At 38.3% G+C, this 24,370-nt stretch overlaps 1 protein-coding gene across 1 annotated transcript; it reads right to left on the reverse strand.

The window, feature by feature from the left end:
• Positions 1–605: 605 nt before the first annotated feature.
• LOC134474783 (NF-kappa-B inhibitor epsilon-like) lies at positions 606–22,935 on the reverse strand. Its single transcript, XM_063243448.1, has 10 exons — positions 21,938–22,935; positions 18,896–18,935; positions 18,491–18,534; positions 15,806–15,875; positions 11,207–11,235; positions 11,044–11,116; positions 5,274–5,366; positions 4,879–5,080; positions 1,337–1,451; positions 606–1,174 (listed from the first exon to the last, which is right to left on the reverse strand). The coding sequence occupies exons 1-10, from the start codon at positions 22,049–22,051 to the stop codon at positions 995–997; spliced, it is 960 nt and encodes a 319-aa protein (XP_063099518.1). The 5' UTR covers positions 22,052–22,935; the 3' UTR covers positions 606–994.
• Between the last annotated feature and the right edge of the window lie 1,435 nt (positions 22,936–24,370).

Here is a 24,370-nt window from a genome sequence, read left to right on the forward strand (position 1 = left end):
GTCCAGTGAGTTCCCTCATTGGTATTTTCCTAGAAAAACGGAAAATGTCATATACCTGTGAGATATGTGCAGCCATGTTCATAGCAGCACAATTTGTAATAGCTAAAACTTGAAAAAAACCAAGATGCCCATGAACTGCAGAGTGGATGAAAAAGATGTGATATTTTTATACAATAGAATATTACTCAGCTATAAAAAGGTTGCTGTTGAGGCTTTCATAGGCAAATGGAGACAATTTGAGGCTCTTCTCACTAATGAAATAAATAAATAATCATATTTATAAATATCACAGTGTGTCTCTAGTGTGAAATGTAATAAGAAATGTAGGAGTAGTCAAACACAAAATGTGTAATTGCTGTTGTGAAAAAGAGAGGACAAAAAACTGATCTAAAGGCTACAACTGCACGTATGTGTGACAGTAGATTTGATAACCCTATTAGTAAATTTTTCTTGGAGAGCTGAAAAGAACAGTTTGCAGTATTGCTGTTTGACCAGCCACTTTGTATGCTTTACTTTTGTAACTTGAACTATATCTAAAAGAACAGTATGTGATTTATCAACTAGTGATTTCTTACTGTTAATTATTTTTGAAATTATGTGCTATTTCTACCATTTTCCTGTTGTTTCTTTTAAATAAAAAAAACACTATTGCTCTGTTTAAGTTTTAAAATAAAACCAAATTCTGAGGTTAATTTTGCTATCTTGTGCTGTTTTACACTACTGCAAAAAAGAAAGAAAGAAACCTTTTGAAACAAAAATTTTACATTTTAAAATTCAGTGTGTTCACAAATACTGTAAGTGCATAAAAGAAACTCACATCCTCTAGCATTTCATTAAAACTATCAACATTGAAAGTGAAAACATTAACTATTAAGTTATTTCAAACAGTGTATTCATGAAACACTTGAGTTTCTACATGTGGAAAACTGACCAACCAATATGTCACTGTGAACAGGAAAGTATTTCAGAAACTTTGGAAAGAAAATTCAGTGCTCTATACCTTGTTTTTTGCCTCAGCATCGGCACCATGTGAAAGCAGTTTTGCTGTTAGTGAAGACTTTGGATGAAAAACCGAAAGATGCAGAGCAGTGTCACCCTTGGCATTGGCAATATTTAGATTTGCACCATGCTCCAAGAGAATACTAGCACAGCCTTCCTCGTAGCATTTTACAGCCTGTGGGTATTGTAATAAAGGAGACACCATCAGCTCAAGAAACTCCAAACACACTTTCCACATGCCTGGCCAAGGAGTTATATTCAAATTACATCAACTGACTTTGATTTTCAGCATTTAAATACAATCCCTCCCATGCTGAAATTGTTGGCTGCTATTTACCTTAATCAGAGCGGTGTCATGGTCACTGTCCAAGGCATTAAGGTCAAACTTTTTCTGTATCAGGAGTCTCACCACTTCTGGATGGCCATAGGCACTGGCATAATGCAGAGCAGTCCTGGGACAGTCAGAAAGATTATTAGGAAATTACAGCGCTCCATTTCAAAATGCAAAATTATTTATGGAATTATTATGAAAATTAAATATCTTTAACAAGAAGTATTTAATTGTCTTTGAAAACATAGAATGCTTCACAGCTCTTACTGCTCACCTGTGAATGGAAGTGCAAGTGGGTGACGCTTTGTGTACATAGTGTGGGGGATGGAAGCTGCTGTCTTGCACATACTAAACAAGGTCCCTGCACTGCGCTACCTCCCAGCCTAGTGCAACCCACTGGAATTAGTAAGAACAGGCCTCAGATTTAGCTCAATTGGAATTTAATTTCTACCCTAAGTTCTTACTTTCTAGCCATCCTTTGGCCCTTCTGTGCCTCAGGATTCTCACCTACTAAATGAGAACTGAAGTTCTCAGTTCTCTCAGAAGACACCACTGAGATGGTTAAATAAGAATCCACACAAAATATTTAGAACAACTTGTAGAACAAATAACAGCTCAATAATTGTCAGATACCATAATGTCTACTATTACTACTTAACAAAGACAATATTTCAATTAAGTAAAATAAAATAATTAAAATGGACATTCTTTGTGGGGTTAGGATTATTTCAATAAGCCTCCAGACACTTTTTCTCATATTTTAACACCTCTGTCATTGGAAAGGCACACAAAGCTCAGAAGACAAAAGCTCTTGTGTAACTATACCTGGTAGTGTGGAAGGTCCCCTCCTGACCTTTGGAGTATGGGGGCTTTTTACTGCGTAGGATCAAACACTGTGTATGCTACTGATGTGACTGTAACAAAAACCAGCCTGTAAAATGTTAAGGTATACCGACCAGACTGGAAAATCCTTGCATGTGCCCATATAAGGGTGATGAAAACACAAAAATTGAATAAAAAGGGGCTAACATGCGATACTAGGCATGAATCTGCTGAGTTAGTCTGAGCAGTAATGAAGCTGCTTCCTGGGCAAAAGGCTTCAGTATCCTGCAGTGGCTTTAAAAAGTTTTCTTCATATGGCATCATCACATGATTCATAGTAAAATCTCTAAGTACAGATAATTTCTTTATATCTTTATTTTTGAAGAAGCAAAAAGTTGTCAGAAATACCAATACACACACAGAAAAAATGAAAACTATCTGTGCTTAACTAATGTTTGTGTTTTTCCCAAGAATTATTTTATTAATAGACAACTTTCACTAGAATTTTATATTTATTTATTGTAGAAATCAAGGATAAGAGAAAGGAAAGAAGGGCACACAGAAGCATTATTGTCATTACTAATCATGAGATAGTACAAAATGAAAGGCACAAAAATGTAAAAATACAGAATATTCAACATTGTTTCTGGTGCCAATGAAACTCTGTTAGAGTGAAAAAATTAATGAGAAACTCTTAAATATTATGAATAGAATGACTTTCTAGATAATAAAAAAGAACAGAAAATTTCACCTCTCGTTCAAATGCCTAAAAATAACAAATTTTGCCACAATTTGTATACATTTTCTGACTAACACAAGACTGCAGCCTATTTGTGTGTAGGCAAAAGTAAACTGACTCTCGTCTCAGTGGATATATCAAAGTGCATCTTTCCCTGTTAAAAATACATTCATGTGATGCCAATTTCAGTGATTATATATCACTCCATCCTGCAATGCACTGCAACTGATACAATCTTTCTGTGGATCCATCACTATGTTAAGCAACAATGAAGAAAAGCACATTTAATGTGTCTGTATGTTCTGAAGGTATTCTAGAAAGGAACTGATGAGTGGACATACGCTTTCCTAAACTGTGGTACAGTACTTGAATCAAATTTCCTATTTGAAAAAGTCATAAGCCATCTCCAATTTTAAGCAGCAGGATAAACTGCTCTTCATCCTCACAAACTCTGTAGCTGAAAAATATTTCACTCCATTGTAAAATTAAATTCTCCTTATCAGGAACACTAAACATTTCTTTTTATGTTTACAGGTCATTTGTCAAACCAACCACCTAATTTAGAGTTTGATATAGCTCAGTGGTACAGTAGGATTTGATGCTCACAGTGTGTGCTATCTAACTTTAAAGTAAATTAGTATTCAATTTTTTGATGATTTTCAAACAATCACCTTGTAAGATAAAGATACAGTTTTCATCTGATGTATCTATGATGTATATTTCATCTGATATATGGTTTATGATATATCTGTCTCTATTTTATTTTAGTTTAGTTTAGTTTTTGGTACTGGAAATCTGACTCAGGACCTCACACTTTTCAGACAGGCACAGTGCCACTGACCTATATCCCAGGCCATTGTTGTAAATGTCTTACAAATATGTTGTATTTCATTTGGTCAATGTTTTCCTAATATAAAGGAACATTTAATTTTTCTTTTGAGAGTTAATCTTCATAATGCAGGTCAGGAAGGGGATGGCTGAGTGGTAGTGTGTTTCACATGCACCAGGACCTAGCAGCAACCCCCAACACAAAAAAACGAATGCTCATTGTGACGGTCACTTCTAGGAATATGCAAATGTGTTTGCTTTTGCTAATTTTCTCATTTTGTATGATCTAAAATTTTTATTTCTATGCCACTGGAAACTTTTGTGACATAAAATCTACATTTTTTGAAATGGTTTACATTTCATTCATGTATCATTCCAGTTTTTCAACTAAAATATGTGAGGATCAACTTCTAAATTCTGACAGATATTTGAATGTTTCCAGATTTTCTATTAAGTTACATTCATTTGTCTATCTTTTGGGCTGTTAGAAAATAATTAATTTGTGAAAATAACTTACCTTGATATCTACGAAGGTGGGTCTTCACTATATTTTCTTAGTGACCCCAATGTCAAAACAACAAAGGGAAACTCAACTGTTGCACATTTTTTTCGTTGCATAAGCAGATACACAAAAAGCTCACATTTGGGGACTAATGGAACTTTCTAGCCAAGAACATAGAGCAGCCTTCCCAATTCAGTTTCCTTATAAAGGTCCTTAGTACAGAACATACATGCACAGATGGACACTGATAGTAAATGGACACTAGGTTTTTAGAAGCTTAAGTTTCGGCCCTAAATTTGTAGATTACAAGAAACATGCCACAGTTCCCTTTTTTATAATATGTACAATTCTCTTAATGTGATACTAAGAACAAAACACTACACACACATCATACCAATGTTAAATAGCTTTTCAGTAGTCAGTGAAGTGGCCTACAACAGGAAATACAAGTCCATTATAAACCAGTGGGAGGTTTGTTTTTATGTTGCAGCTTATGAGCACTGCCTGAGGATCGACCCTCTGGCCAGCTTTGCTTCCCTGGGTGTTGGGAATCCCCCTGCACCCTCCTCACCCACTCCTCCCTCCTGAGCCTGAGACCCTCACTCTCCTGCATCATCCCAGCCCCACTCACCGCCCCTGGTCATGCAGCCCCATTACCTGTGCTCCCTGTCTCTGTCATGGACATGGCCTGCTGTGATGAGAAACTGCACCCGGTCCTTGTTGCCCTTACGGGCAGCCTTGTGAATCTTGGGCATTGGCTCACCAAAGATGCTTTGCAATGCAACCTTGCAGTTTTTCAGAAGGCCCACAGGCCTCGATGGTCCCGGGTCCCCACTGGACAAGTTCTTCTGGACACAGTCTATAGAGAGTGCAAGCACCTCAGGGACCCTGGACCTCTCACTGCCTTTCAGTGAAAGCCAAGCAACCCCTCATTCAACCCCTAGGCTCTAATGGCCTCTGTACATGCACATCTCCACAGCTCTGGAGCAAGCAGCCTATCGTGCACAGGTGCTGAGCAAAAAGCCTAACTATCCCCATTAATGTGGACTCACCAGATTCTGGTAATGTTGCAAGTGGTTGTTTATCATCAGATTTCAAATTCTCTGATTTCTCAGCAGTCTTATAACATGAGGCCAAACACCAATCTGAATCAAAATAGAAAGTTTGATATTTTGGAATGTAATAGTACTACAGCCATAACTAATGTACAAACCCATTCCTCAGAAGCAGTCTCCTGTGTTTCTCTGCTCCACAGTACAATAATGCCTCAGGCTTACTGTGCTACACAGCTTCTGTGCTTGCCACTCACTCAGCAGAGTTTCATTATCACCACCATTTCTCATTCTTCTGTTTTCACTTACTTGAAGTATTATGATTTACCCAGCAATCTCTTTTACATACATTAATTTCTAGGACAGTTGATTTAATTCTTTAGGGAAACAAATTTCATTTCACTGCTATGAGATGTCAAATGTGTAAATAATGAGCAAATTGCATAAAACAGAGTGTGAATTAGGGAGAAACTGTTTCGAGGACAGTGGAACTAGGGAAGGGGCGGGCCAATGGAAAGAAAGAGAAAAAGGATCCATTTCTTAAAAGAAATGAATCAGACATACACATATCAATATCATATTGTTTTTTCAGAGGGAGAAACTCAAAATTGTAAATCAGCACTAAACTGTGCAAGGATACTGGAAAATATTCAAATAGGAAGGGGAACAGGGTGCTGCGTGAGAGGGAGAGGAAATAAAGAAGTAAAAGGAAAAGAACAGACAGTGCTGGGGATTTAGCTCAACAGCAAAAGTGCCTGCTCTGCAAATGCAAGACCCTGAGTTCAATCCCTGGTGCCCGCACTCCCCCAAAAAAACAGACAGGAGAAAATAGAGACAAGGCTTTTGTAAATAAGCAGGTTAAGGTGATCACTTGAAGGGAGAGGGAGGGACTGGGGATAAAGCAATCAAGAAATATCTTTTTTTAAAATTTTATTTAAGGAGAAAAGAAAAAAAAAGCAGAGAAAGGGTACAAGTTATACAGATTTGCAGAAAAAAAATGAACAGTAGGAAATCACTAGTTAATGGATTACATATTGTCATCTTAGAAATAATTGTTCAAGTCACAAAATTAAAGCTTGTAAAGTGGACATTCCATCAATGATACTGCAAACAGTTCTGTTCAATGATCCGATAAAACTCTGTGATATCATATTCTATCTTATACACTTAAATATACATGCAGTTATATAGTTTAGATCACTTTCTTTTCCTCTCTTTTGTACAATGACTATTACACATTTTGGGTTTCATTGCTCCCACGGTTCTTATTACTTTTTTGGAAGAGAGTAAAACCAAATGTGACATAACAGAACAGAATCAGTCAAGTCAAAAGGGTGGACATAATAGATAATGTGAAAACATAATACAAGGTGATCAACAATGGTTACCATAATGCCTCCCGCTATCTCTAATAGAATTGCCTGTACCATTAGTTATAATACAATTGAACAAAACAGTAAAGAACAAAACCGACAAAACCAAACCATTGGAGACATTGTAGGTCTTCAAAAGTAGATAAAAGTCAACGAGAATAAGCGTTATAATGAATCTCATTATCTTCACAGCTGATGCCTAAATTTTCGAACCTGATACTATCCAGCAAAACAGAATAGGGGAACATCAGTTAAAAACCAGATGGTGAGAGTAATACAGGGCTTTAAATCAAGGTAATGGAAAGTCAAAGTGGGTTACTATAATATATCCTGCTATTTTTTTCCTTTAATTAAAAGGATAAAAATAAAAAAGTATTAAAAAAGTAAATAATGGAGTGGAGATTGAGATAAAAGAGGGCATAACAACGAAACAGCACAGATCAAAACATAACCATTTAAGCAGAATAGTGTTTCACCACCAGATAATCCTGACCTAAAAGTAGTTACCATATTGTCTCTTTCCTTGAAATCCTTGAGTACAACTTCGTATACTGTAGCATTAAGTATATCAAAACAATGTAAAACCATTTAAGAGAATGACAGCATTACAGAGTATTTAGAATTGACTAACAGAAAATGAATAATGGTTTCTGTATAATCTCCTTGTCTTTAAAAGGTTTTTGCTTATACTATCGTACATAATAAAATCCAGTAAGATACAACCTATTTAGACCATTGGAGACAGAAGGACAAAAGCTACATGAGACTTCAAAACAAGATGATACTAAATCAGTATTACCTATTAAGATGTCATTTTCTCCAAAATAGCTGTTCCTATCATCCAATCTTCTCTGCCTCATTTCTGTTGAGCTCTTATTCTGTCAGTAGCTGTCAGTTTGTCTTCTTCACTTTGTTCTCTGCTCCATTAGTTGTGGCCTCCCCGCCACTATTTCTGGATTCTTTGTATTTTTCTTTTTTTAGAATATCCTGCAATACTCTCTGTAGAGTTGAATTGGTGGTTGCAAATTCCCCCAGTTCCTCTTTATCCTGGAAGCACCTTGTTTTTCCATCAATTTCCAGGGACAGTTGTGCAGGATATCTCAATCTTGACTGGAGATTATTATCTTTCAAAGCTTGAATTATTTCCCCTCACGCTCTTCGTGATTTGATGGTTTGTGCAGAGAAATCTGCTGTAATTCTGATGGGTGCTCCCTTGTAAGTGGTCTGTTTCTTGTCTCTGACAGCTTTTAATATTCTGTTCTTGTATTGAATTTCTGGAATTTTTATTATTATATGCCTCGGTGTTGCTCTGTTTGGGTTGTAGGTAGCTGGGGTCCTGTATGCCTCATACATCTGAGTATCTTTACCTTTTGCTAAATTAGGAAAATTCTCCTGGATTATTTCTGTGAGTAGCTTTTGTAGTTCACTTGTTTGTGTCCCTACTTCTTCTTTTATGTCCTTAATCCTTAAGTTATGGATCCTCTTATCATCTTCTAGTCTTTGTATTATTGCTGTTTGTTTCTTTGTTATTTTTAAGAAGTTTTTCATTTCATTCTCCCATATTACAATTCTGCCCTACAGTTCAGATAGTCTGTCCTTAGTTTCTTTCAAGCTGTTATGCCAGTCTTCGATAGACTTCTTAGTTTCTTGGTAGTCCCTTTGAACCTGCTTCACGTATTCTATGCTTTCCCTGTTTTCTCCATCTAACAATTCTCCCCTCTTTTTCTGTTCTTCCATTCCACCATCTGTTTTTTCTTGGGTGGGGCTTAGCATTTCTCTGACTATTTTGCATACTTCTAGCTTCAGGTCGTTGATAACTTCATTCCTGAATTGGTCTATGAGGCTCTCTATATGGTGCTTTATGTGTATTGGTGCGGTGTCCGCTATTGCCTGTTTCTCAGAATTGGGGGCCGAGGAGCCTTTCTTGTTGCTGCCTCTTCCCATATTCTCTGTTCCTTATATATGCAAGCTTATATGAGAGGCCCAGCTTCTGTCCCTGTCAGCCACAGCCTGATCGAATTGCGTCGGTTAGGTGTTCCCACTCACTGCTGCGCACCAGGCAGCCTACGCGGGGGCCCGCCCCTCCCGGCCTCCGTCAGGCTCTGGGATCTGGGTTAGGCCAGCCTACGGGGTCCGCCGGAAGCATCACGCAGGCCAGGCACTTTTCACCAATCCCACCCGAGAGGGGAATGTGTGGCTGGAGTCGCCACCGCGCCCTGCTCCCGCAGGACTGCTCGGGCCCAGAAAGTCTGCTGGAGTCAAACTGTGATGGGGTGTCAGTTTCTGTCACTCACCTCGCCACAAGTCAGAACATGCCTCCCTGCCCGTCCTGTTTTCGACTCTGTTCGCAGACTCCGGTTCTCAGAGTTTCCGTGCGTCTCTCTCCTTGCCGAGCCAATGTAGAGGCAGCCAGCCGCCGCACAGTGGGAAACCCAAATCGTGGCTTCCAATGGCGCAGGGTCCAGCCTCAGCAGCGAGACTTCTCTGTTCCTGTTTTAGCACCAGGACTGCATTCCAAGTTGGTTTCTCTCAGCCGAGTTCGTTCCTGAGTCAGCAGAGCATAACTCCACCTGCTTATGTCTCTTTAGTCCGCACCATACCTGGCTTCTGAGCCTAGTTTTCGAGAGAGCCTCCGGTAGTTGCTGTTATCTGTCCACCATGTTCTCCCGGAAGTCAAGAAATATCTTATACAGTAGAAGCTTACTCTAATGAATGTTATCCTTATGGATATCTAAAATGCACCAGTATAATCAAATGGAAAAACAAAAATGAAAATTGTCTATTGTACTATAAACACACACAATATTGTTTCCAAGACTCAAAGACATGGATGTTAATCAATATATTACTTTAAATTCTGAAAACTACAATGACATACATACTTCCATGTGCCATTGCTGTTAGATAGAATTCACTTTATAAATTTTGATAACATCACAAATTCATAAGAAAAGTGCCGGCTCTCCGGGACCTTATTGTGCCCATGTACGAACTAGTTTAGTCCAGGTCACTCGTAGTGAACCTTTGGCACATGCTCCACAGTGGGCTCTTTGCTATCACTGAAAGCCCTACAAGGCTCACTGTCTCCAACCAAGACACACATTAGTCCCAGCGAATGGCTGGAGACAAGAAAGGAAAGCACAATGACACAATGCCATTTTTCTTTATAAACAAAATTGTCAGACTTATAAAATTAAAGACAACTGAAAGAAAACAGGAGATAGAGAGTTTAAATGGCAGTTCGCTGTGAAGAAGCTCTTTGTCATTTGGCGTTCATGGACAATACTTGTTGAAATGGTGGTTTAACAGTGAATTAGAATCCCTGAAGCTCAAGGTTCTAAGAGGACAAATAATTCCAAAGGTTAAGTGCAATTCCACACTCATTCCCTATCTTGATGGGGCCTAGCAGACTGGAGTTTTCAGAAATGTAATGTCTCATCTGTCATAGTTCCAATGATTCACGAATCACAGCTCTAATGGATATTGGCATATGTGACTGCATGCTGGTATCTTACAGATTTTTGTTCTTGTTGTTTGTTTCTTTGTTTTAGTACTGGGGATCAAACTCATGAGCTGCATTAGCCAGGCCGACACTTCTGTTGCTGAGTTAAATCTCCCACCCCACTATTCTCCATCTTTCAGATTTAGTCTCTACTAGAGTGTCAATAGATTCAACATACTTTAATAAGAAACCTCTGTAGATTATGTAAGATCTTTTACGACTCTAAAAGGAATTCCAGCTAAAGTTTGAGAATCTTTGTTGTGAAGAATTGTATCGAACAGTCACTAAGAATGATTACGTCTGCACACTTAATAATCAAACGTATGAGACACCATATATACACACTCACACAGTCTGCTTTCGAGAAAATCTATCTGCTTGCAATCATGAATATACCAAGGCTGAGATGAAATAAAGTGGACACACAGTGGGCATATTACTAAGGAGAGCTTTACTCTAGACAAACACCAGAATCACTGTAAGCATATTTGCTAGCGGTAGTGAACTAAATCATGGGTATCAGTGAGCCACTTGCCACTATCTCCTGAGTAACCGGGATTCTGGGATGCCCAGAGGAGCCAGCTCTCTGGGAAGCACCCACACACTTTGAAAAGATCGTGGAATTTTATAGTAAGTTTTGTGGATCCCTGTGAAGTATAAGGATCCAAGCTGAAAACATTGGATATTAAAACATACGTAAACAATTCATTAAATATTATTTTCTCTTGAGCTTATTAGCACCTTATTTGCAAATATGCACACCAATAATTACACCGGCAGTATTTATGGCAAAGCCTTGCCAACATTTGGAGACAAAATGGAGATGACTGCAGGCATATCAAACAATTTAGGCTACTGTACTTCATTACAGAGGAATCTGTATTGTGACATGTACCTGGTTGAGGTGGCAGTGCATCCTTCACTCTTACTGCTTTCTTCCCATCAGAATCTTTTGTTTCCACAGCAGGCTGAATGGGATTTAAAGTAAAGTGATTACTACACACTGCATACCTCCTAAAATAGGCAGTTCTTTCAAAATACAAATATACAGTCCTTACCTTCAAGGGAAGATGTGTGTCAGGTGATTCTAAAGAGGAAAAAGGGAAAATAAACTTTAGACAGCAATATGAGAAAACCAAGCATACATTCATGAAGACTTAGGACACAGCCGAATCTTCATGCTATGCTTGGGAAATGATTACCTCAGGTTTCAGCTCCTTTCCGACTGGTGAGAACAATATGACAGAAAAATTAGAATACAGGTCAAACATGATTTCCAATGTGCCACCATACTGCCAAAGATCATAACTAAAATAGGAAGTGAGCATATTCCAATCTGTACATGTGAACTGCTGCAAAACAGTGATCTTGGGATGTCATGATCCTGAGGGGCTGACTATCAAAGCTGACAGGAGAAGGGAACAGCATATAAACTGAACAAAGCACATCATCCATCGGTACACCGTTGCATACATGTAGGTGCTCTCGAGATGTCCACCATGGCAGAGTGCACAAATGGTGTGTTCCTAATATTGTTATTTTAAAAGGTGAGATTGTGCTCTGCTATCCATGGTGCCCTTCAATTTCTGGACATGAACGATCCCTCTGCCTCAAGTTTTCAAATAGCTTGAACTCAAAGGATATGCACAACACCTGGCAACATTTTCATATATTTCTTTTAAATATCAGTACTCTGTACGCAACCATTTTGTGTGAAAGTTGGGGACATGTCTAAGGAGAAGCTGCCCAGTAAATTCTCAGTGATTTCCACTGATCCAGTGAGAATCAATCCATACAAACTGAAAGAAATTGTAAGAAATCATTAATATGTGGTTTTGGAAGCATCTTTGGTGATATGTCCTGCACATAGTGACAAACACATAATTCTTGTGAATTCAGAGCAATTAGCGCTAAAAGAAAGAAGTTGCATCTGAGTAGCAATCTGTAGATCTCTCCCTAGTCTTTCTTTCCACCCAGAAGCTCTAAGTCTATTGACACTCTCTCTCAAATGTATGCTAAACACTCGCCTAAATAAAATTAGTCTTCCTTCTGATCTTCTTCATAATTTTTACCATGCTTTGGTAAGACAAAGACCATGACTGCCTTGTGGATAGACACTGTTTGGTTGGCAGCTGCATTGGAGGTGTACAACACAGAGCAGATTCTACCACCAAAAGATTTCTGAAAAAGCATAATTACTATAGTAGAAAACCACGCACAGGTGCTACAAGTTGAATTAACTGTGCTACTTTATTACTTCCCTTATGCTGTTTTCTGGTTGGCATGAATCATGCAACAAGGTGAGTACGACTGCCCAACAGAAACACAGCTCCAATATTCATCAGTATTTACCCATTGTGGTTGACTCACTAGATTCCAGGAAGAGGGATAGAATCTGCATCACTGAGGGTGTTGCAAGGGGACATATATCAACAGACTTCAAATTCTATGATCTCTCAAAAGTCTTATTAGTCTGATGCAAAAAATCTAAATATAAAGTTTGATTTATTAGGATACAACGATACTACGCAGATATCGATTGTACAAATCCATTCCTCAGAAGCAGTCTCCTGTGTTTCTCTGCCCCACAGTACAATAATGCCTCAGCCTTACTGTGCTCCATAGCATCTGTGCTGGCCACTCACTCAGCTGACTTTCATTCACACCATCATCTCTCATTCTTCTGTTTTAACTTAATAGTATTATCCCGATTAACCTTTAATTTCCAGGACTATCGATTGTTAAGTCTTTAGGACTGTGAATTTTATTTCATTGTTATTAGATATCAAATGTGTAAATAAAGAGCAAATAGTGAAAAAGGTATTGTGAAGCAGGGCAAAATTGTTTAAAGGAGAGGGGAACTAAAGAAGGGGCAAAGCCAATGGAAAGAAAGGGGGGAAAGACTCCATTTCTTAAATAAAATGAATCTAACACACACATTTCAACATCGTACTGTTTTTCTAGTGAGAGAAACTGAAAAGTGTAAATGAGAACAAAACTGTACAAAGACACTGGAAAATATTCCAATAGGAATGGGAACAGGGTGGGAGGGTAAGAGGGAGAAGAAGTAAAGGAAAAGAAAAAAAGAACAGAGAGAACAAAATAGAAAAAAAGCTTTTGTAAATAAATAGGTTAAGGGGAGACCTTTAAGGGAGAAGAGATTGGAGAAAAAAGAATCAAGAAGTATCATATAGAGGCAGAATCTCCCTCTAATGAAGGGGATCCTTATGGGTATCTAAAATGTACCAATACAATGAATTTGATGCAATAAAGTTAAATTTTCTGTTTTACTATAAACACACACAACGTTCCCCATTGGTTAGAACAATATGACAGAAAAACTAGAATATACATCAACCATGATTTCCAATGTGACATTATACTTGCAAGGACCATAACTAAAACAGGAAGTGAGCTTTACATGCTGACTGCTGAGAAAAAGTAATCTTAGCAAGTCATGACCCTGAGAGGCTGAGTGTCAGAGCTGACAGGAGAGGGGAATAGCATATAAATCGAACATAGTACATCACCCATTTGTACACCATTGCACTCCAAGTATCTGTGGTTTTGCATTTCTCCTGCACTGCAACTGGTACATAAGTTTGGTCATCATCAAGAGGAATTTAAACGTTGTGTTCTCACAAAACAGTTAGCCATACATGTTCAGCATAATAATTAATAAACCCAGTCATGTTTTCTATGTCCTTGTGGGCCATGGCTATGCCTACATTTCTTGTATCCTCAAAACTAGTTTGGCCACATCTTGAAATTTGTTGAATCCCTCATGAATGGAACATAAACCATATCTGAGACATAATGCTACATCAGTTTTCAACATTGAAATAGTTATCAAAATGCAAAAAGCTGAATAGTCAGGGAATTGTTAGATACTAGGAAACTTTTACATTTAAAATCAGCACAATATTTACTAACAGGTAACAATTTTGGCCTTCAAGGAATGAACTGAACAATGTCTCTCGGTTCATTTTTAAAGGATTTGTGTGGAAAAGCTTTTTGATCAAAACTTACTTATCTTAAAAGGAGTCAGTGCTTCTATGTGCAAGCTAATCTCACGTGAACAATGATCAATTTCACAGAAATCTCTGATGCCTGATGACTAGGCGGGAAAGGAGGGAAGTACCTGCAGTGTAAGCCAAGGCTAGCACTCCTCCCTGCTCTGAATCATCCCTGAACAGCCACAGTCTACTCTGTCACTTGCAAACACATACACGAAAGCTGTGGGGAGGGAGTCCTCTCAGTTTGCATCATTCATTCCAAAGTTACTGTCTAGCTTTGTTCTTCCCTATCCTCCTCCCCTAATAAGTCCCTGTTCCCTTCCAAACTGACCTAGTTCTATGGTGTTGAGTGTTTCCATTTACGGCTTTTTGTGGATTATTCCTACCACTACTTTCTTTAGTTGGCAGAAACGGCAGTAATATCTTAGAATTACAACTTCTATTTCTTCTCTGTTCATTGCTTTACTCTCTCCCCTGTGACTAGAACTATTTTCAGAAATACAAACAGGAAAACAGGCACGAAATGGTTCTCTCTTGACCTTGTTATGTCTTGAACTAGTTCTTATCCAATGACTCTCGTCCAGATTTCTCTACAGGGAACTTGATACTGGCCCATCTTCAGTGGTCTGAGGATGAGTGACATGAGCATCCCTGGAGACCTTCTTAGAAACACACCACCTTAGTCCTGCTGACTCAGATGTGTGGTGTAACACGTTCCCCCACAGGGGCTTCATTTCATAACTAAAGCTCCAGGCCACAAACCTAATCGCTTCCAAATCCACTTCCCTTCCCTTCCTTCCATTTTTGGAATCTAGCACCAACTTCCTCCTTATCCTGTCAACTAAATTGAAAATGCATAACAGGTCATCCCCGTTCTAATGGACTTTTAACTGAGACTATGGCTTTCCTGAACTCAATGACTAATCATTCCTTTCTTTCTAGTTTTTGACTGTCGCATTCTGGATGTACTACTTGCTGAGATAGCAACGTTTTTAAGTGGTAAACTTTTAAATGGAACTCTGCAACCAGCATTGCGGGAAGAAGTAAGAGCATGAACCAAGGTACCAGTGAAACTACACGTACAGCGAACAACGCTCGTTTACTTTGATCTGTAGTAAATGAAGTAGAGCTCTGTGTAATTCACTACTTCAATCCTCAATACCTTTCCAATCGTGAGAAGACGGGAAAAGAGGAAAACTTCTGCTCAACCTCTCTGCAAGTTTTGCTACTCGGTGCTCAATTGATATAATTCCTACAATGCTTTCTAATTGCTCTTCCTTTTTCTAAATGATTACTTCATTTTCCCACACCCATACTTTCTCTTACCTTTGCCTACTCCCTGTATTGTGGCTCTCTCTTTTCCCTCACTCCCTCCTCTCCTCTTAATTTTCTAACATCCCTCAGGCATTAGAATGCCTTGAAATGGAGCTAAGAAGGTAGCTCCTTCAGTGACTCTCAAATTTGCCTGTGGCTGATACGTCAGGGTACATGAAACTTATTGCTGTGTTACTTCTCTTTTTTCTTACTTTGTCATTAATAAGTAGTTTTGGGGGATTCAGAACTCAGCCATGCTCCACTGTGAAATAAACATGCTGTCAAATGACTTTCTTAAAATATCACACATTTATACATATTTCTTACCTTTTGTTTTTCTATTTCCTGCCTGTTTTCCTCCATCATCTGCTTTCCCAGAAAAAGGATCGACAGGCTTCTGTGGAAAATTCACAGAGATACTCTGAGAAAATTCGTATAGCAGTAATGAGTTGCACAATCATTACCTACTCATTTCCCAAGAAGTTATCTGAGTTTTACCATCTTAAGGCAGGCAGGTTTAATAATGGGAATCACGTACTGAGGACCAAAATGTCTCCAATGAGAGCCTTATGAGAAGCCCAGCTTCGGTCTCCACATGGGTGCTGACTTTGTAAAGCAGGCATGGAAAGCCACAGGAGGGATTCAGAGACAAAATTCTAGCTGATAAACATATTTCATCCTAACATCGGAGGAGACAAAGTACTCTGCACTCTCCAACGAATGGAACATTGAAACACACAGATTTAAATGAAGAAGTTTTTATGAGAGTACGTTTGTGATATACAACAATTACATTTGTTTTGGGGAACTGCTACATTCGTTATCATTTCTTCATTGCCTTGGTTCCCTTTACACCCTAACATCACTTTCCCTTCCCTGAATAAACAAATTCTTATAAATATACTTGTTACCATTCACCACTAAGCATTTCTAATCACAAAAGCCACGTCACTGTTAAAATAATTGGCCAGCTAAGAAGCTTCAGAGAGCCACGCTGAGTACAAAGAACATCGCAGGCACTGCTCCACTTGTGTAAACAAGGGCTTAGAAGAAAAACAATTATGAGTAAAACTTTTACTGCTTGAAAAGATGTTTGAAACTTAAAATATACTAATAACTTCATGTAATATTCAAGTAAGAGCACACAAATATTGGACACTATATACAACTATTTCCCAATTAAGGGAGAACTTTTTAAAAGTATAAAAAGAGCTGCAGCATAAAACCTTTTTTAATTTATTAAGTGCCCAAAACTTGCTCATGCTGATTTGCACGTTTTCTTATCTGTCTGTTGCAAAACTGTAAATAACTGTGATGAAAGTTGATGCACTTCTTGCTTTCAGGTCACTGTAGGGTGCTACAATGATAGCCAGACATGGCTCATGGCTCCCTGCTCTCTGCCCACAGTGTCCTCGAGACTTTACTGGGCTGGCTGTTTCTCACTCTTAAATTAGCAGCACTTCACGCTCATTCCCATCCTTACCTCAAACTCCCTTGGAATTCTCTAACCTATGCAGGCCTGGCAGTGCACCCTGTAATTCCAAACTTCTGGAGGTTTGAGACATCAGAAGCACTAGTTCAAGCCCAGTCTGGAGAATGTGGTGACTTAGAAAGACCCTTATCTCAAGTATTAAAAGGCCTGGCGAGCTAGTGCCAGGTGAAGGCCACAGGATGGATTCAAAGTAATGAAACAAACAGTGCTCTTGTTTGTCTGAATACTCTATCATGATAGCACAAGTCCTCATCTGATGTATTCAGTGTCCCACTACCTAGTGCACAGTGGGTACAGAATAATAGAGATTTATTCAAGTTCACATTTCAAGCCTCCTCAGGGAAACCTCAAGCACCAAGCTACTCTCTTCCTATATGCTGACTCCATCAACAGTTTACCAAAAGTGTTACCATTTACAAAGTAGCAATCTATATGCCCCTCTCAACTTTCTTATTGTCTTCATCACACTATTGTTTTGTTGTTCTCAGGTTTAGGAAAACATCTTCAATATTTATTCAGGTACTGCAAGCCAACTAGAACTTTGTATAATTTTCAAAGTATTTTACAATTTTTGTCACATTTGTCCATATATATAGCTAAAAAGCAGATCATGTGTTATCTTCATGGTATAATAAGTCACAAAATCCAAATACATTAAATGATTTTTCCAAAACCAGCAGTCACTAACTGACAAAACCAGAATACTAACTGGTTTTGTGCTTCCACCACTACCCTGGTACCACAATGTAGGAGCTGCTTGGACCGAACACATTAGGCCTTTTCCTAAGTGCTCACTCTAAAACAATTTGTCAATATTTACATCTTTATCACTACAAGCATGACTGCCATAGAGACACTCAATGCATCCACATTCAACTTTGAGTTCTGTTTTTTGAAATAATGTAAAATGGATCTGTGATTATAAAGCCCTGTATTTATATCTTGAGTCCTTTCTTCTTTTGAATTATGACATGCAGATTGACACTAAGCAACCAAAATAGATTAACAATTGTGATTCTCACTCATTATTTTGTCAAGTTAAAACCTCTAAAAATTATATCCAAACATTTTGTCTGAATCTCAGCAGAATTTTCAGCCATTGGCCAGAGGATGAGCAGGGAAAATTCTTCAGTTTTTGTTCAACTTAATTCCAGAATCTAAGCCGATTGCTTATGAAATCTAGCTCCTAGTTTTTGACTGCACTGGCTTGCTTGAATGAATTTTACACAGGTAGCAAAGGTGTGCTTAGCACTCCATCCATTTATTCCTTCACCTGCAGTACAAGAGATTCAACATAAGGTATTTGTATTGAGCTAGGAACCCTGTGTTTTTAACTTTTTGAGACAGATTCTTATTAATCAGCTAAGCTGGTCACAAAATTAGGAACTGTGGTTGAAAACTAAGCAAATGACTTCTTACAGGTATATGAAGACATGAGAAAGTACAGACAAATTGTCCCATTTATATTAAAATCTCAACCAATACTTATTTCAAACATAATTACAAATGATAGGCAGTACCTCAGAATCCCAAGCTATCCGTACTCCTGGTGCAAACACCGTATCTATAAAATGTAGTCAGAGACACATTAGTGAGAATATTCACTGCTGTAAAATTTGCTTATAGATACAAATATATCTACATTCATGAAGATTTCAATGAGATATGAGTCAATGTGAAAAGAATTTCAGAAGTTTGAATCAGTTTCCAAAACCTGTTGCTAGAAGGAAATTAAGACAAGTAAAATTTTAAAAGAAATGAATATCATTTTTTAGATCTACACACATTTGAAAATAATAGCATATAATTAAAAACAACTTTCACAGTCACCAATTTACCAGTTTGATGAGTTTTCTTCTCCTCATCCACATTAGTCACATTGTTAACTGATATCTCATCCAGTGCTTTTACAACAAAAGGCTTACCCTTTTTCCGCGCTGTAACTTTTGACATTTCTGCTTGTTTCTATTGAAGAAAAGAAAAAAACAGTATTACAAAGCATGCAATTGCCCAGCCACCCACTCAGTGTAATGGAAACACAATGGAAACAATCACCAAAAAAATCTATCAAATCACACGGATTACTCTGCAAAAAGCTGAAAGCACATTCTGCTTGCATGGAAGCAGACGCAGATACATGAAAACAGTGAAATGCATTTCATTCATTCTACAAATGGGGTCCAAAGACAGGCTTCTAAAGCAAGTACAATCAGTTCTATCTGGAAAGCTCAGGAAAAGCCATTTCTTGTGAACAGGTGAGAAAGCACCAAGGAAGGGTGTCAAGGGCATTCAAGAAAGGACACCAGAAACAAAAGGATGGGGCATGAAACAATACAGCAAAAGAGGGCTGCCCGAGGGATGTGACACAGCTGGAATACAGTTCCTGGAAGGGCACAGACAGGTGAACAGGAGCATCACACTAATTTCAGGCTGGAATGGGAACTTCCCCTTGTGAAATGCAAATCTGTAGATTCTCTGATATTGTAAGATCGATGCCAGAGAATAATGGGAAGCACAGCATCAAAGAATATTGTTTTTAAATGATGAGTGAGAAAATGAGTCCAGAAATGAAAAATAGTTCTCAGAATGTAGGAAGTAAGAAAATTTGATAGTCACCAGAAGGGTAGCTGGGGCCAGGAATTCTCAGCTTAGAGATCTGGTGCCATCCAATATCGTCACAGAAAGACCACAGTCAAGGCCTGCAGGAAATACATCTAACTGGAGGCCTGGGATGGAGGAGACACATTTGGAGGAGGGGAGATGATGACCTCACTCAGGAAATGATATTGGCTCAAAAGGTAAGTAAGTATTTGTGGAATACAGAAAACTGAGGCAGTAATGCTAACCTATGCACAGTTCTGAAATTCATCAGATGAAATCATGAGGGGGGAATTACAGGAGATGCCACTTTTCAATTATATACATTAACATTTGTGTTGAAGCTATAAACAAACTTTAACTGATATATGCAAATACTAACTTCTGAGACAGTACGCAAATGTGAATTTTAAAATTTAATCATAAGATTTAATACTAAGATACCCATTGAAGATTTTGAAAAAGATTCCTGTTCAAAGAAAAATCTTCCAGGATTTAATGAAATCCAGGCCTGCTGATGTGCACCTGTGGTCTGTGCTTATAGGGCAGCTCAGGCGGGATGGTCCCTGAAGCCAGGAGTCAGAAATCCAACTGGTGAATATAACCAGGTCCATTCTCATAAAGGGAAACATATTGTAAATTGTAGAAGAGAAATGGTGATGATTTACAGAAAGAGGTATTTTTAAATGGTACTACAACGTGAGGGAGAAATGTAAGGCCTTATTTGAAAATTCCTCTTCCCCCAATAAATGGCATATGCCAATACTTCTAGTTTTCTATTTATTGCCATATGCAATGACAGTTACAAATGGAAGAAAGGTTGTGCGCTATTTACCACTACCTGAGAACTGAAGCATTTCCGGTAGAGAGAAAGGAAACAATAATTTCCACAATTTTGCATTCAGTGAAACTGCTAATCACGATTCTACAGAAAAATTACACTTTGAAAAGATGCACCTAATAAACATGGAGCTGACTAAAAGAAAAGCTTAAGAGATTTTAAGATGACATTCTAACCTATGTTCAGAGTTAAAGGATACTAGAATGTACTGTGTCTTTCATTCCTCTGATTTGTTTTCTTATTTGACATAACATTAAACATAAGTCACCTGAAAGTATATATCCTAAGCACAGTATACATTTTAGGGCAAACTGAATGCACTTATTTATTACATAAATTATGCATACATTACTTGAAAATTCTACTAGGTAGAAATCCATTTATTGGCATTCAACTGGTATTAAAATGCTTCTTAATACCAAACACCTCACTGCAGGTCTTCAGAATTCACACAAAAATCTTTCTAATCTCCAGAATCTCATTGTACTGCGGAGTTTTAAATGAATTTTTGGAAGTACAAAAACTTGTGAAACTTGAAATGTCAGAATCAGATACAGAGACTACCACTGTATATTTTTAAAGCTATAATGCTTACAATTACCACTTGCTTTGTAGACCATCTAGTTCTACCACTGCTTATTATTTTGAAAACAGGTAGTCTTCTATAAGATAAAATGTTTTAAAAGTGGTATCCTCTTTATGGAGGAATCACATAGAAAACACAGTGCAGGAAGGTGTAGTATACATTCAATCCAGCACTGGAGATGAGGCTAAACATCCCAAATTCCAGACCGGACTCAAAAACAAATTCAATTAACTAAAAAAAGAGGGCAAGGGATACAGCTTCCTGCGCAGGCCCTGTGATCACCTTCCAGAAACAAAAAAACAAAACAATAACAATGAAGATCCTGTAATTCCATAGTCATACATCCCTGATGAAACACATTTTAAATTTCTAAGTTGTCACAGTTTCCGGTATTATTCTAGTCTAAAAACAGAACCAATAACAGAAACAGAAGAGCTCTCATAAAAACTGATGATAGCAAAATAAAGATTACTTAAAGGAAAAATTGTTTTATACACGGTAAGTTGTTCAAATGAAGGCACCAAACTTCCCTGATTATTGTAGGACTAATAAGATCCATAAAAGATTTATATAGGTATGAGTGCTATGAAGGTCTTGGTAGTAAGATTTTCAAGCCATGGCAAGGTCCACTTATCCAAATGATCCTTGACCAAATTTTGTATTTCTGCCATCATGGCAAAGGTTTGACAGATACAATTTTCCTGTCACTGTGTGTTTTCTAACCCATTATTATTTTCAGTCTCAAATACTTCAAAATATGTACCAGTTATTTACCAAAGGGGTGGAAATTCTTTTTAACTAGGCATAGTTCTCCAAAGTGATCTTCCCTGATCAATGTTCCATATAAATTTATGGTAGCTACACCACTGTTAAATTTGAAGACTAAGGGCAATACAATGCAAAACTAAGAGGAAGAAAATTAACATTACGAAAGACACTTACCTTGTTATCCAGAAGAAAGTCAGTGTCATCTGATTTAGGCCACAAATTAACAGGACTGTGTTTGCTGGAAGAGCTGGGGAGCAAAAACACACAATAGCAGTGGGTGAGTTTCATTCTTTAAAAACTGGTGAAAGCTTGGCTATCTGTGTATCAAATGATGGTTCGTGGTTGATACAATTAAAAGTTGACTTCCAGTTTTGAAATATTTTAGATGCTTCTTTCTGTCTTCACTTCTTCCAATCTCGGAAACACTCAGCATAGTCTCACTTTCACTCCCAAAGCATGACAGCCAAGAGACCAGCACAGTCTAAAAATCATTTCTCTTTACAAATTGCCTGCTCTGAAGGCTGAAGTGAAAAATGCACTAATAGCAAACAAAAGTTGTTACCTGGACTCAAACAAGCCTGGTAACCTCAAGGTGGAAAAATACACCGTCCCCTTTCCCTGCTCTGTCTCTGGTTCAATGACTAAGCTGGATGTGATGGTTCTAATCTAGTGTCCCCTTTCATTATCCTGTGTGTGGAAGGTGTTTGGACCATGGGAACCCTATCTTCAGCATGCCCTCATCCATCTGCAAGTTCAGTAGCTCACTGTGCTCTTAGGTGGGAGGTCTGCTCTGAGGAAGGCCACTGGGTTCTGACCTGCAAGGGTAAATTCTCACCCCTGGTTCTTCAGCCCTCTCACTGCTCCCTGCCTGTGTGTTAAGGAGCTTTCCTCCACCTTGTCTCCCTGCCAAGTGGTTTCTGCCTTGGAGCCTCTTACCTGAGTCAGAATGAATCTTTCCTCCTTTAAATTGTTAGGGTTGAGCATTTTGTCCCATTAATGCCAAAGTTACTGAAAGTCAGTAAGATGCCGAGTAAGTCAGGAATGGCAGTCTTTGTTTTCTGTATGGAAGCCCCTTACACTGAGACAACTCTGTTAGTATCATTTAGCATAAATCAACACAGAGTCCTCTGCAACTGTAAAATATTTGAAGGTTAAAAGTACAAAAATCAAAGAAAAATGTGGGTGGGTGGGTGTGGGTGTGTGTGTGTGTTGGTCAATTTCTTCCCTGGGAAATTAAACTATTAAAATGATAAAACCCAATTGTTTTTCTTGTATGCCTTTGCTTTTTTCACCTACACATAAAGTGGTGAAACTTTCACAGACACTGTGACATTCAAGTAGGAGCTGGCTGGAAAATCAACCCTGGTAGCTGCTCCTCTGTTATTATAAATCTAGTCTAATGTCGTTTTGTAAGTGCTCTTCCTTCTGGGTTTCTCATGGTGGGGCTCCACATCAGTGTTCACTTAAATCTTCAGCCTAAGAAGGCACAGATTCCGAAAAAAAAGGATGTGCTCAAATAACCAAGAGCAGCTGCTCCTGAAAAGAAGTATTTGTGTCACAATCACCTGCCCTCAGCAGAAGCAAGGTACCACCTATCAAGAGGACACATCTGCCTTGCAGGCCTACCTTACATAAGAGGTGGAAATGAGGGACACCTGTCCTGGGTAACAGGCCCATGAAGTTCAGCTGCTTCTGGTCCCCAGTGGAGTCAGAGGCCTAAGCCACCCTCCATGAACTGAGTAGGAAGGAAGGCATGGGATATTCCTTCATGCTCTAGAGACTTCCAGGTGGCTCAGATTACCCTAACTAATCTAATACCAATTTTTAAGTTTCGCTGTTCCTCCGACTGAACAAAAACGCAAAAATCTCTTCAGAACTCCTTTGAATCCACACTTTTAATACATTTGTCAGGATAATTCTCAGTATTCTGGGGCTTCATTTTCTGTATTATCTTTATCAGACTTGTGACAAACCTCAATATTCTGATTTGTAAGACCTCAGTCTTGCCCCACCCAATGTTGTCCTTCCAACATGCCCTTCCCCTGTGATTTCCACTCTCATGATCTCCCACTGGACATGCTGGACTTCCTCCTCTCTTCTATTATGGAAACTCTCACAGAAGGAGACATGACAAAGAGTACCAGACACAGCAAATGTAAAACCTGAATACAACCTCATTTTGTCATGAACTATATTCAGATAAGTCACTTTAATATCATTGTACGTCAAATTCTCTATGATTCAACCATGTGGCTAGAATGTTAAACAGGTTGAGCACTAGAGGATATTTTTATTGGTCTCTTAGATTTCTTAGAACCTGAAAGTTTACTTGTTTTTCACTCTGTCTAAACAACAATAAGAAATACTAAGCAGCATAAGCACTTGCCTTGCAAGAATGCAGTCGTGAGATTTGATTTCTGGTACTAAAAAAAAAACACTAAGGCAGCAGAAATAAAAAAAAATACCAAGTAGAAGAAAAATTTTTTAAAAAGTCAAGAAAATATTTTACTTAAGAGGAAAAAAATCATAGAACTAGGCAGTAGTAATAGCCTGAAAGGAAAACCAAACTGGGAAATTGGTGAATAGACACATGCATTAAAAATGTCA

Source organism: Cavia porcellus, unplaced genomic scaffold, assembly GCF_034190915.1.
Source record: "Cavia porcellus strain 051 isolate PalLab524CR breed Dunkin Hartley unplaced genomic scaffold, mCavPor4.1 scaffold_38, whole genome shotgun sequence".
Classification (NCBI taxonomy): Eukaryota; Metazoa; Chordata; class Mammalia; order Rodentia; family Caviidae; genus Cavia; species Cavia porcellus.

Bases quoted from the DNA above. Each gene is read 5' to 3' on its own strand.
- LOC134474783 (XM_063243448.1), bottom strand. From the start codon at position 22,051: ATGAAACTCACCCACTGCTATTGTGTGTTTTTGCTCCCCAGCTCTTCC. The intron at 18,535-18,895 runs GTAAGCCTTTTG...TACATTTTATAG, and splicing joins AGTTACAGCGCGGAAAAAGG to ATACGGTGTTTGCACCAGGA. The intron at 11,236-15,805 runs GTAAGAAATATG...TTTCCTCTTTAG, and splicing joins AGGAAATAGAAAAACAAAAG to AATCACCTGACACACATCTT.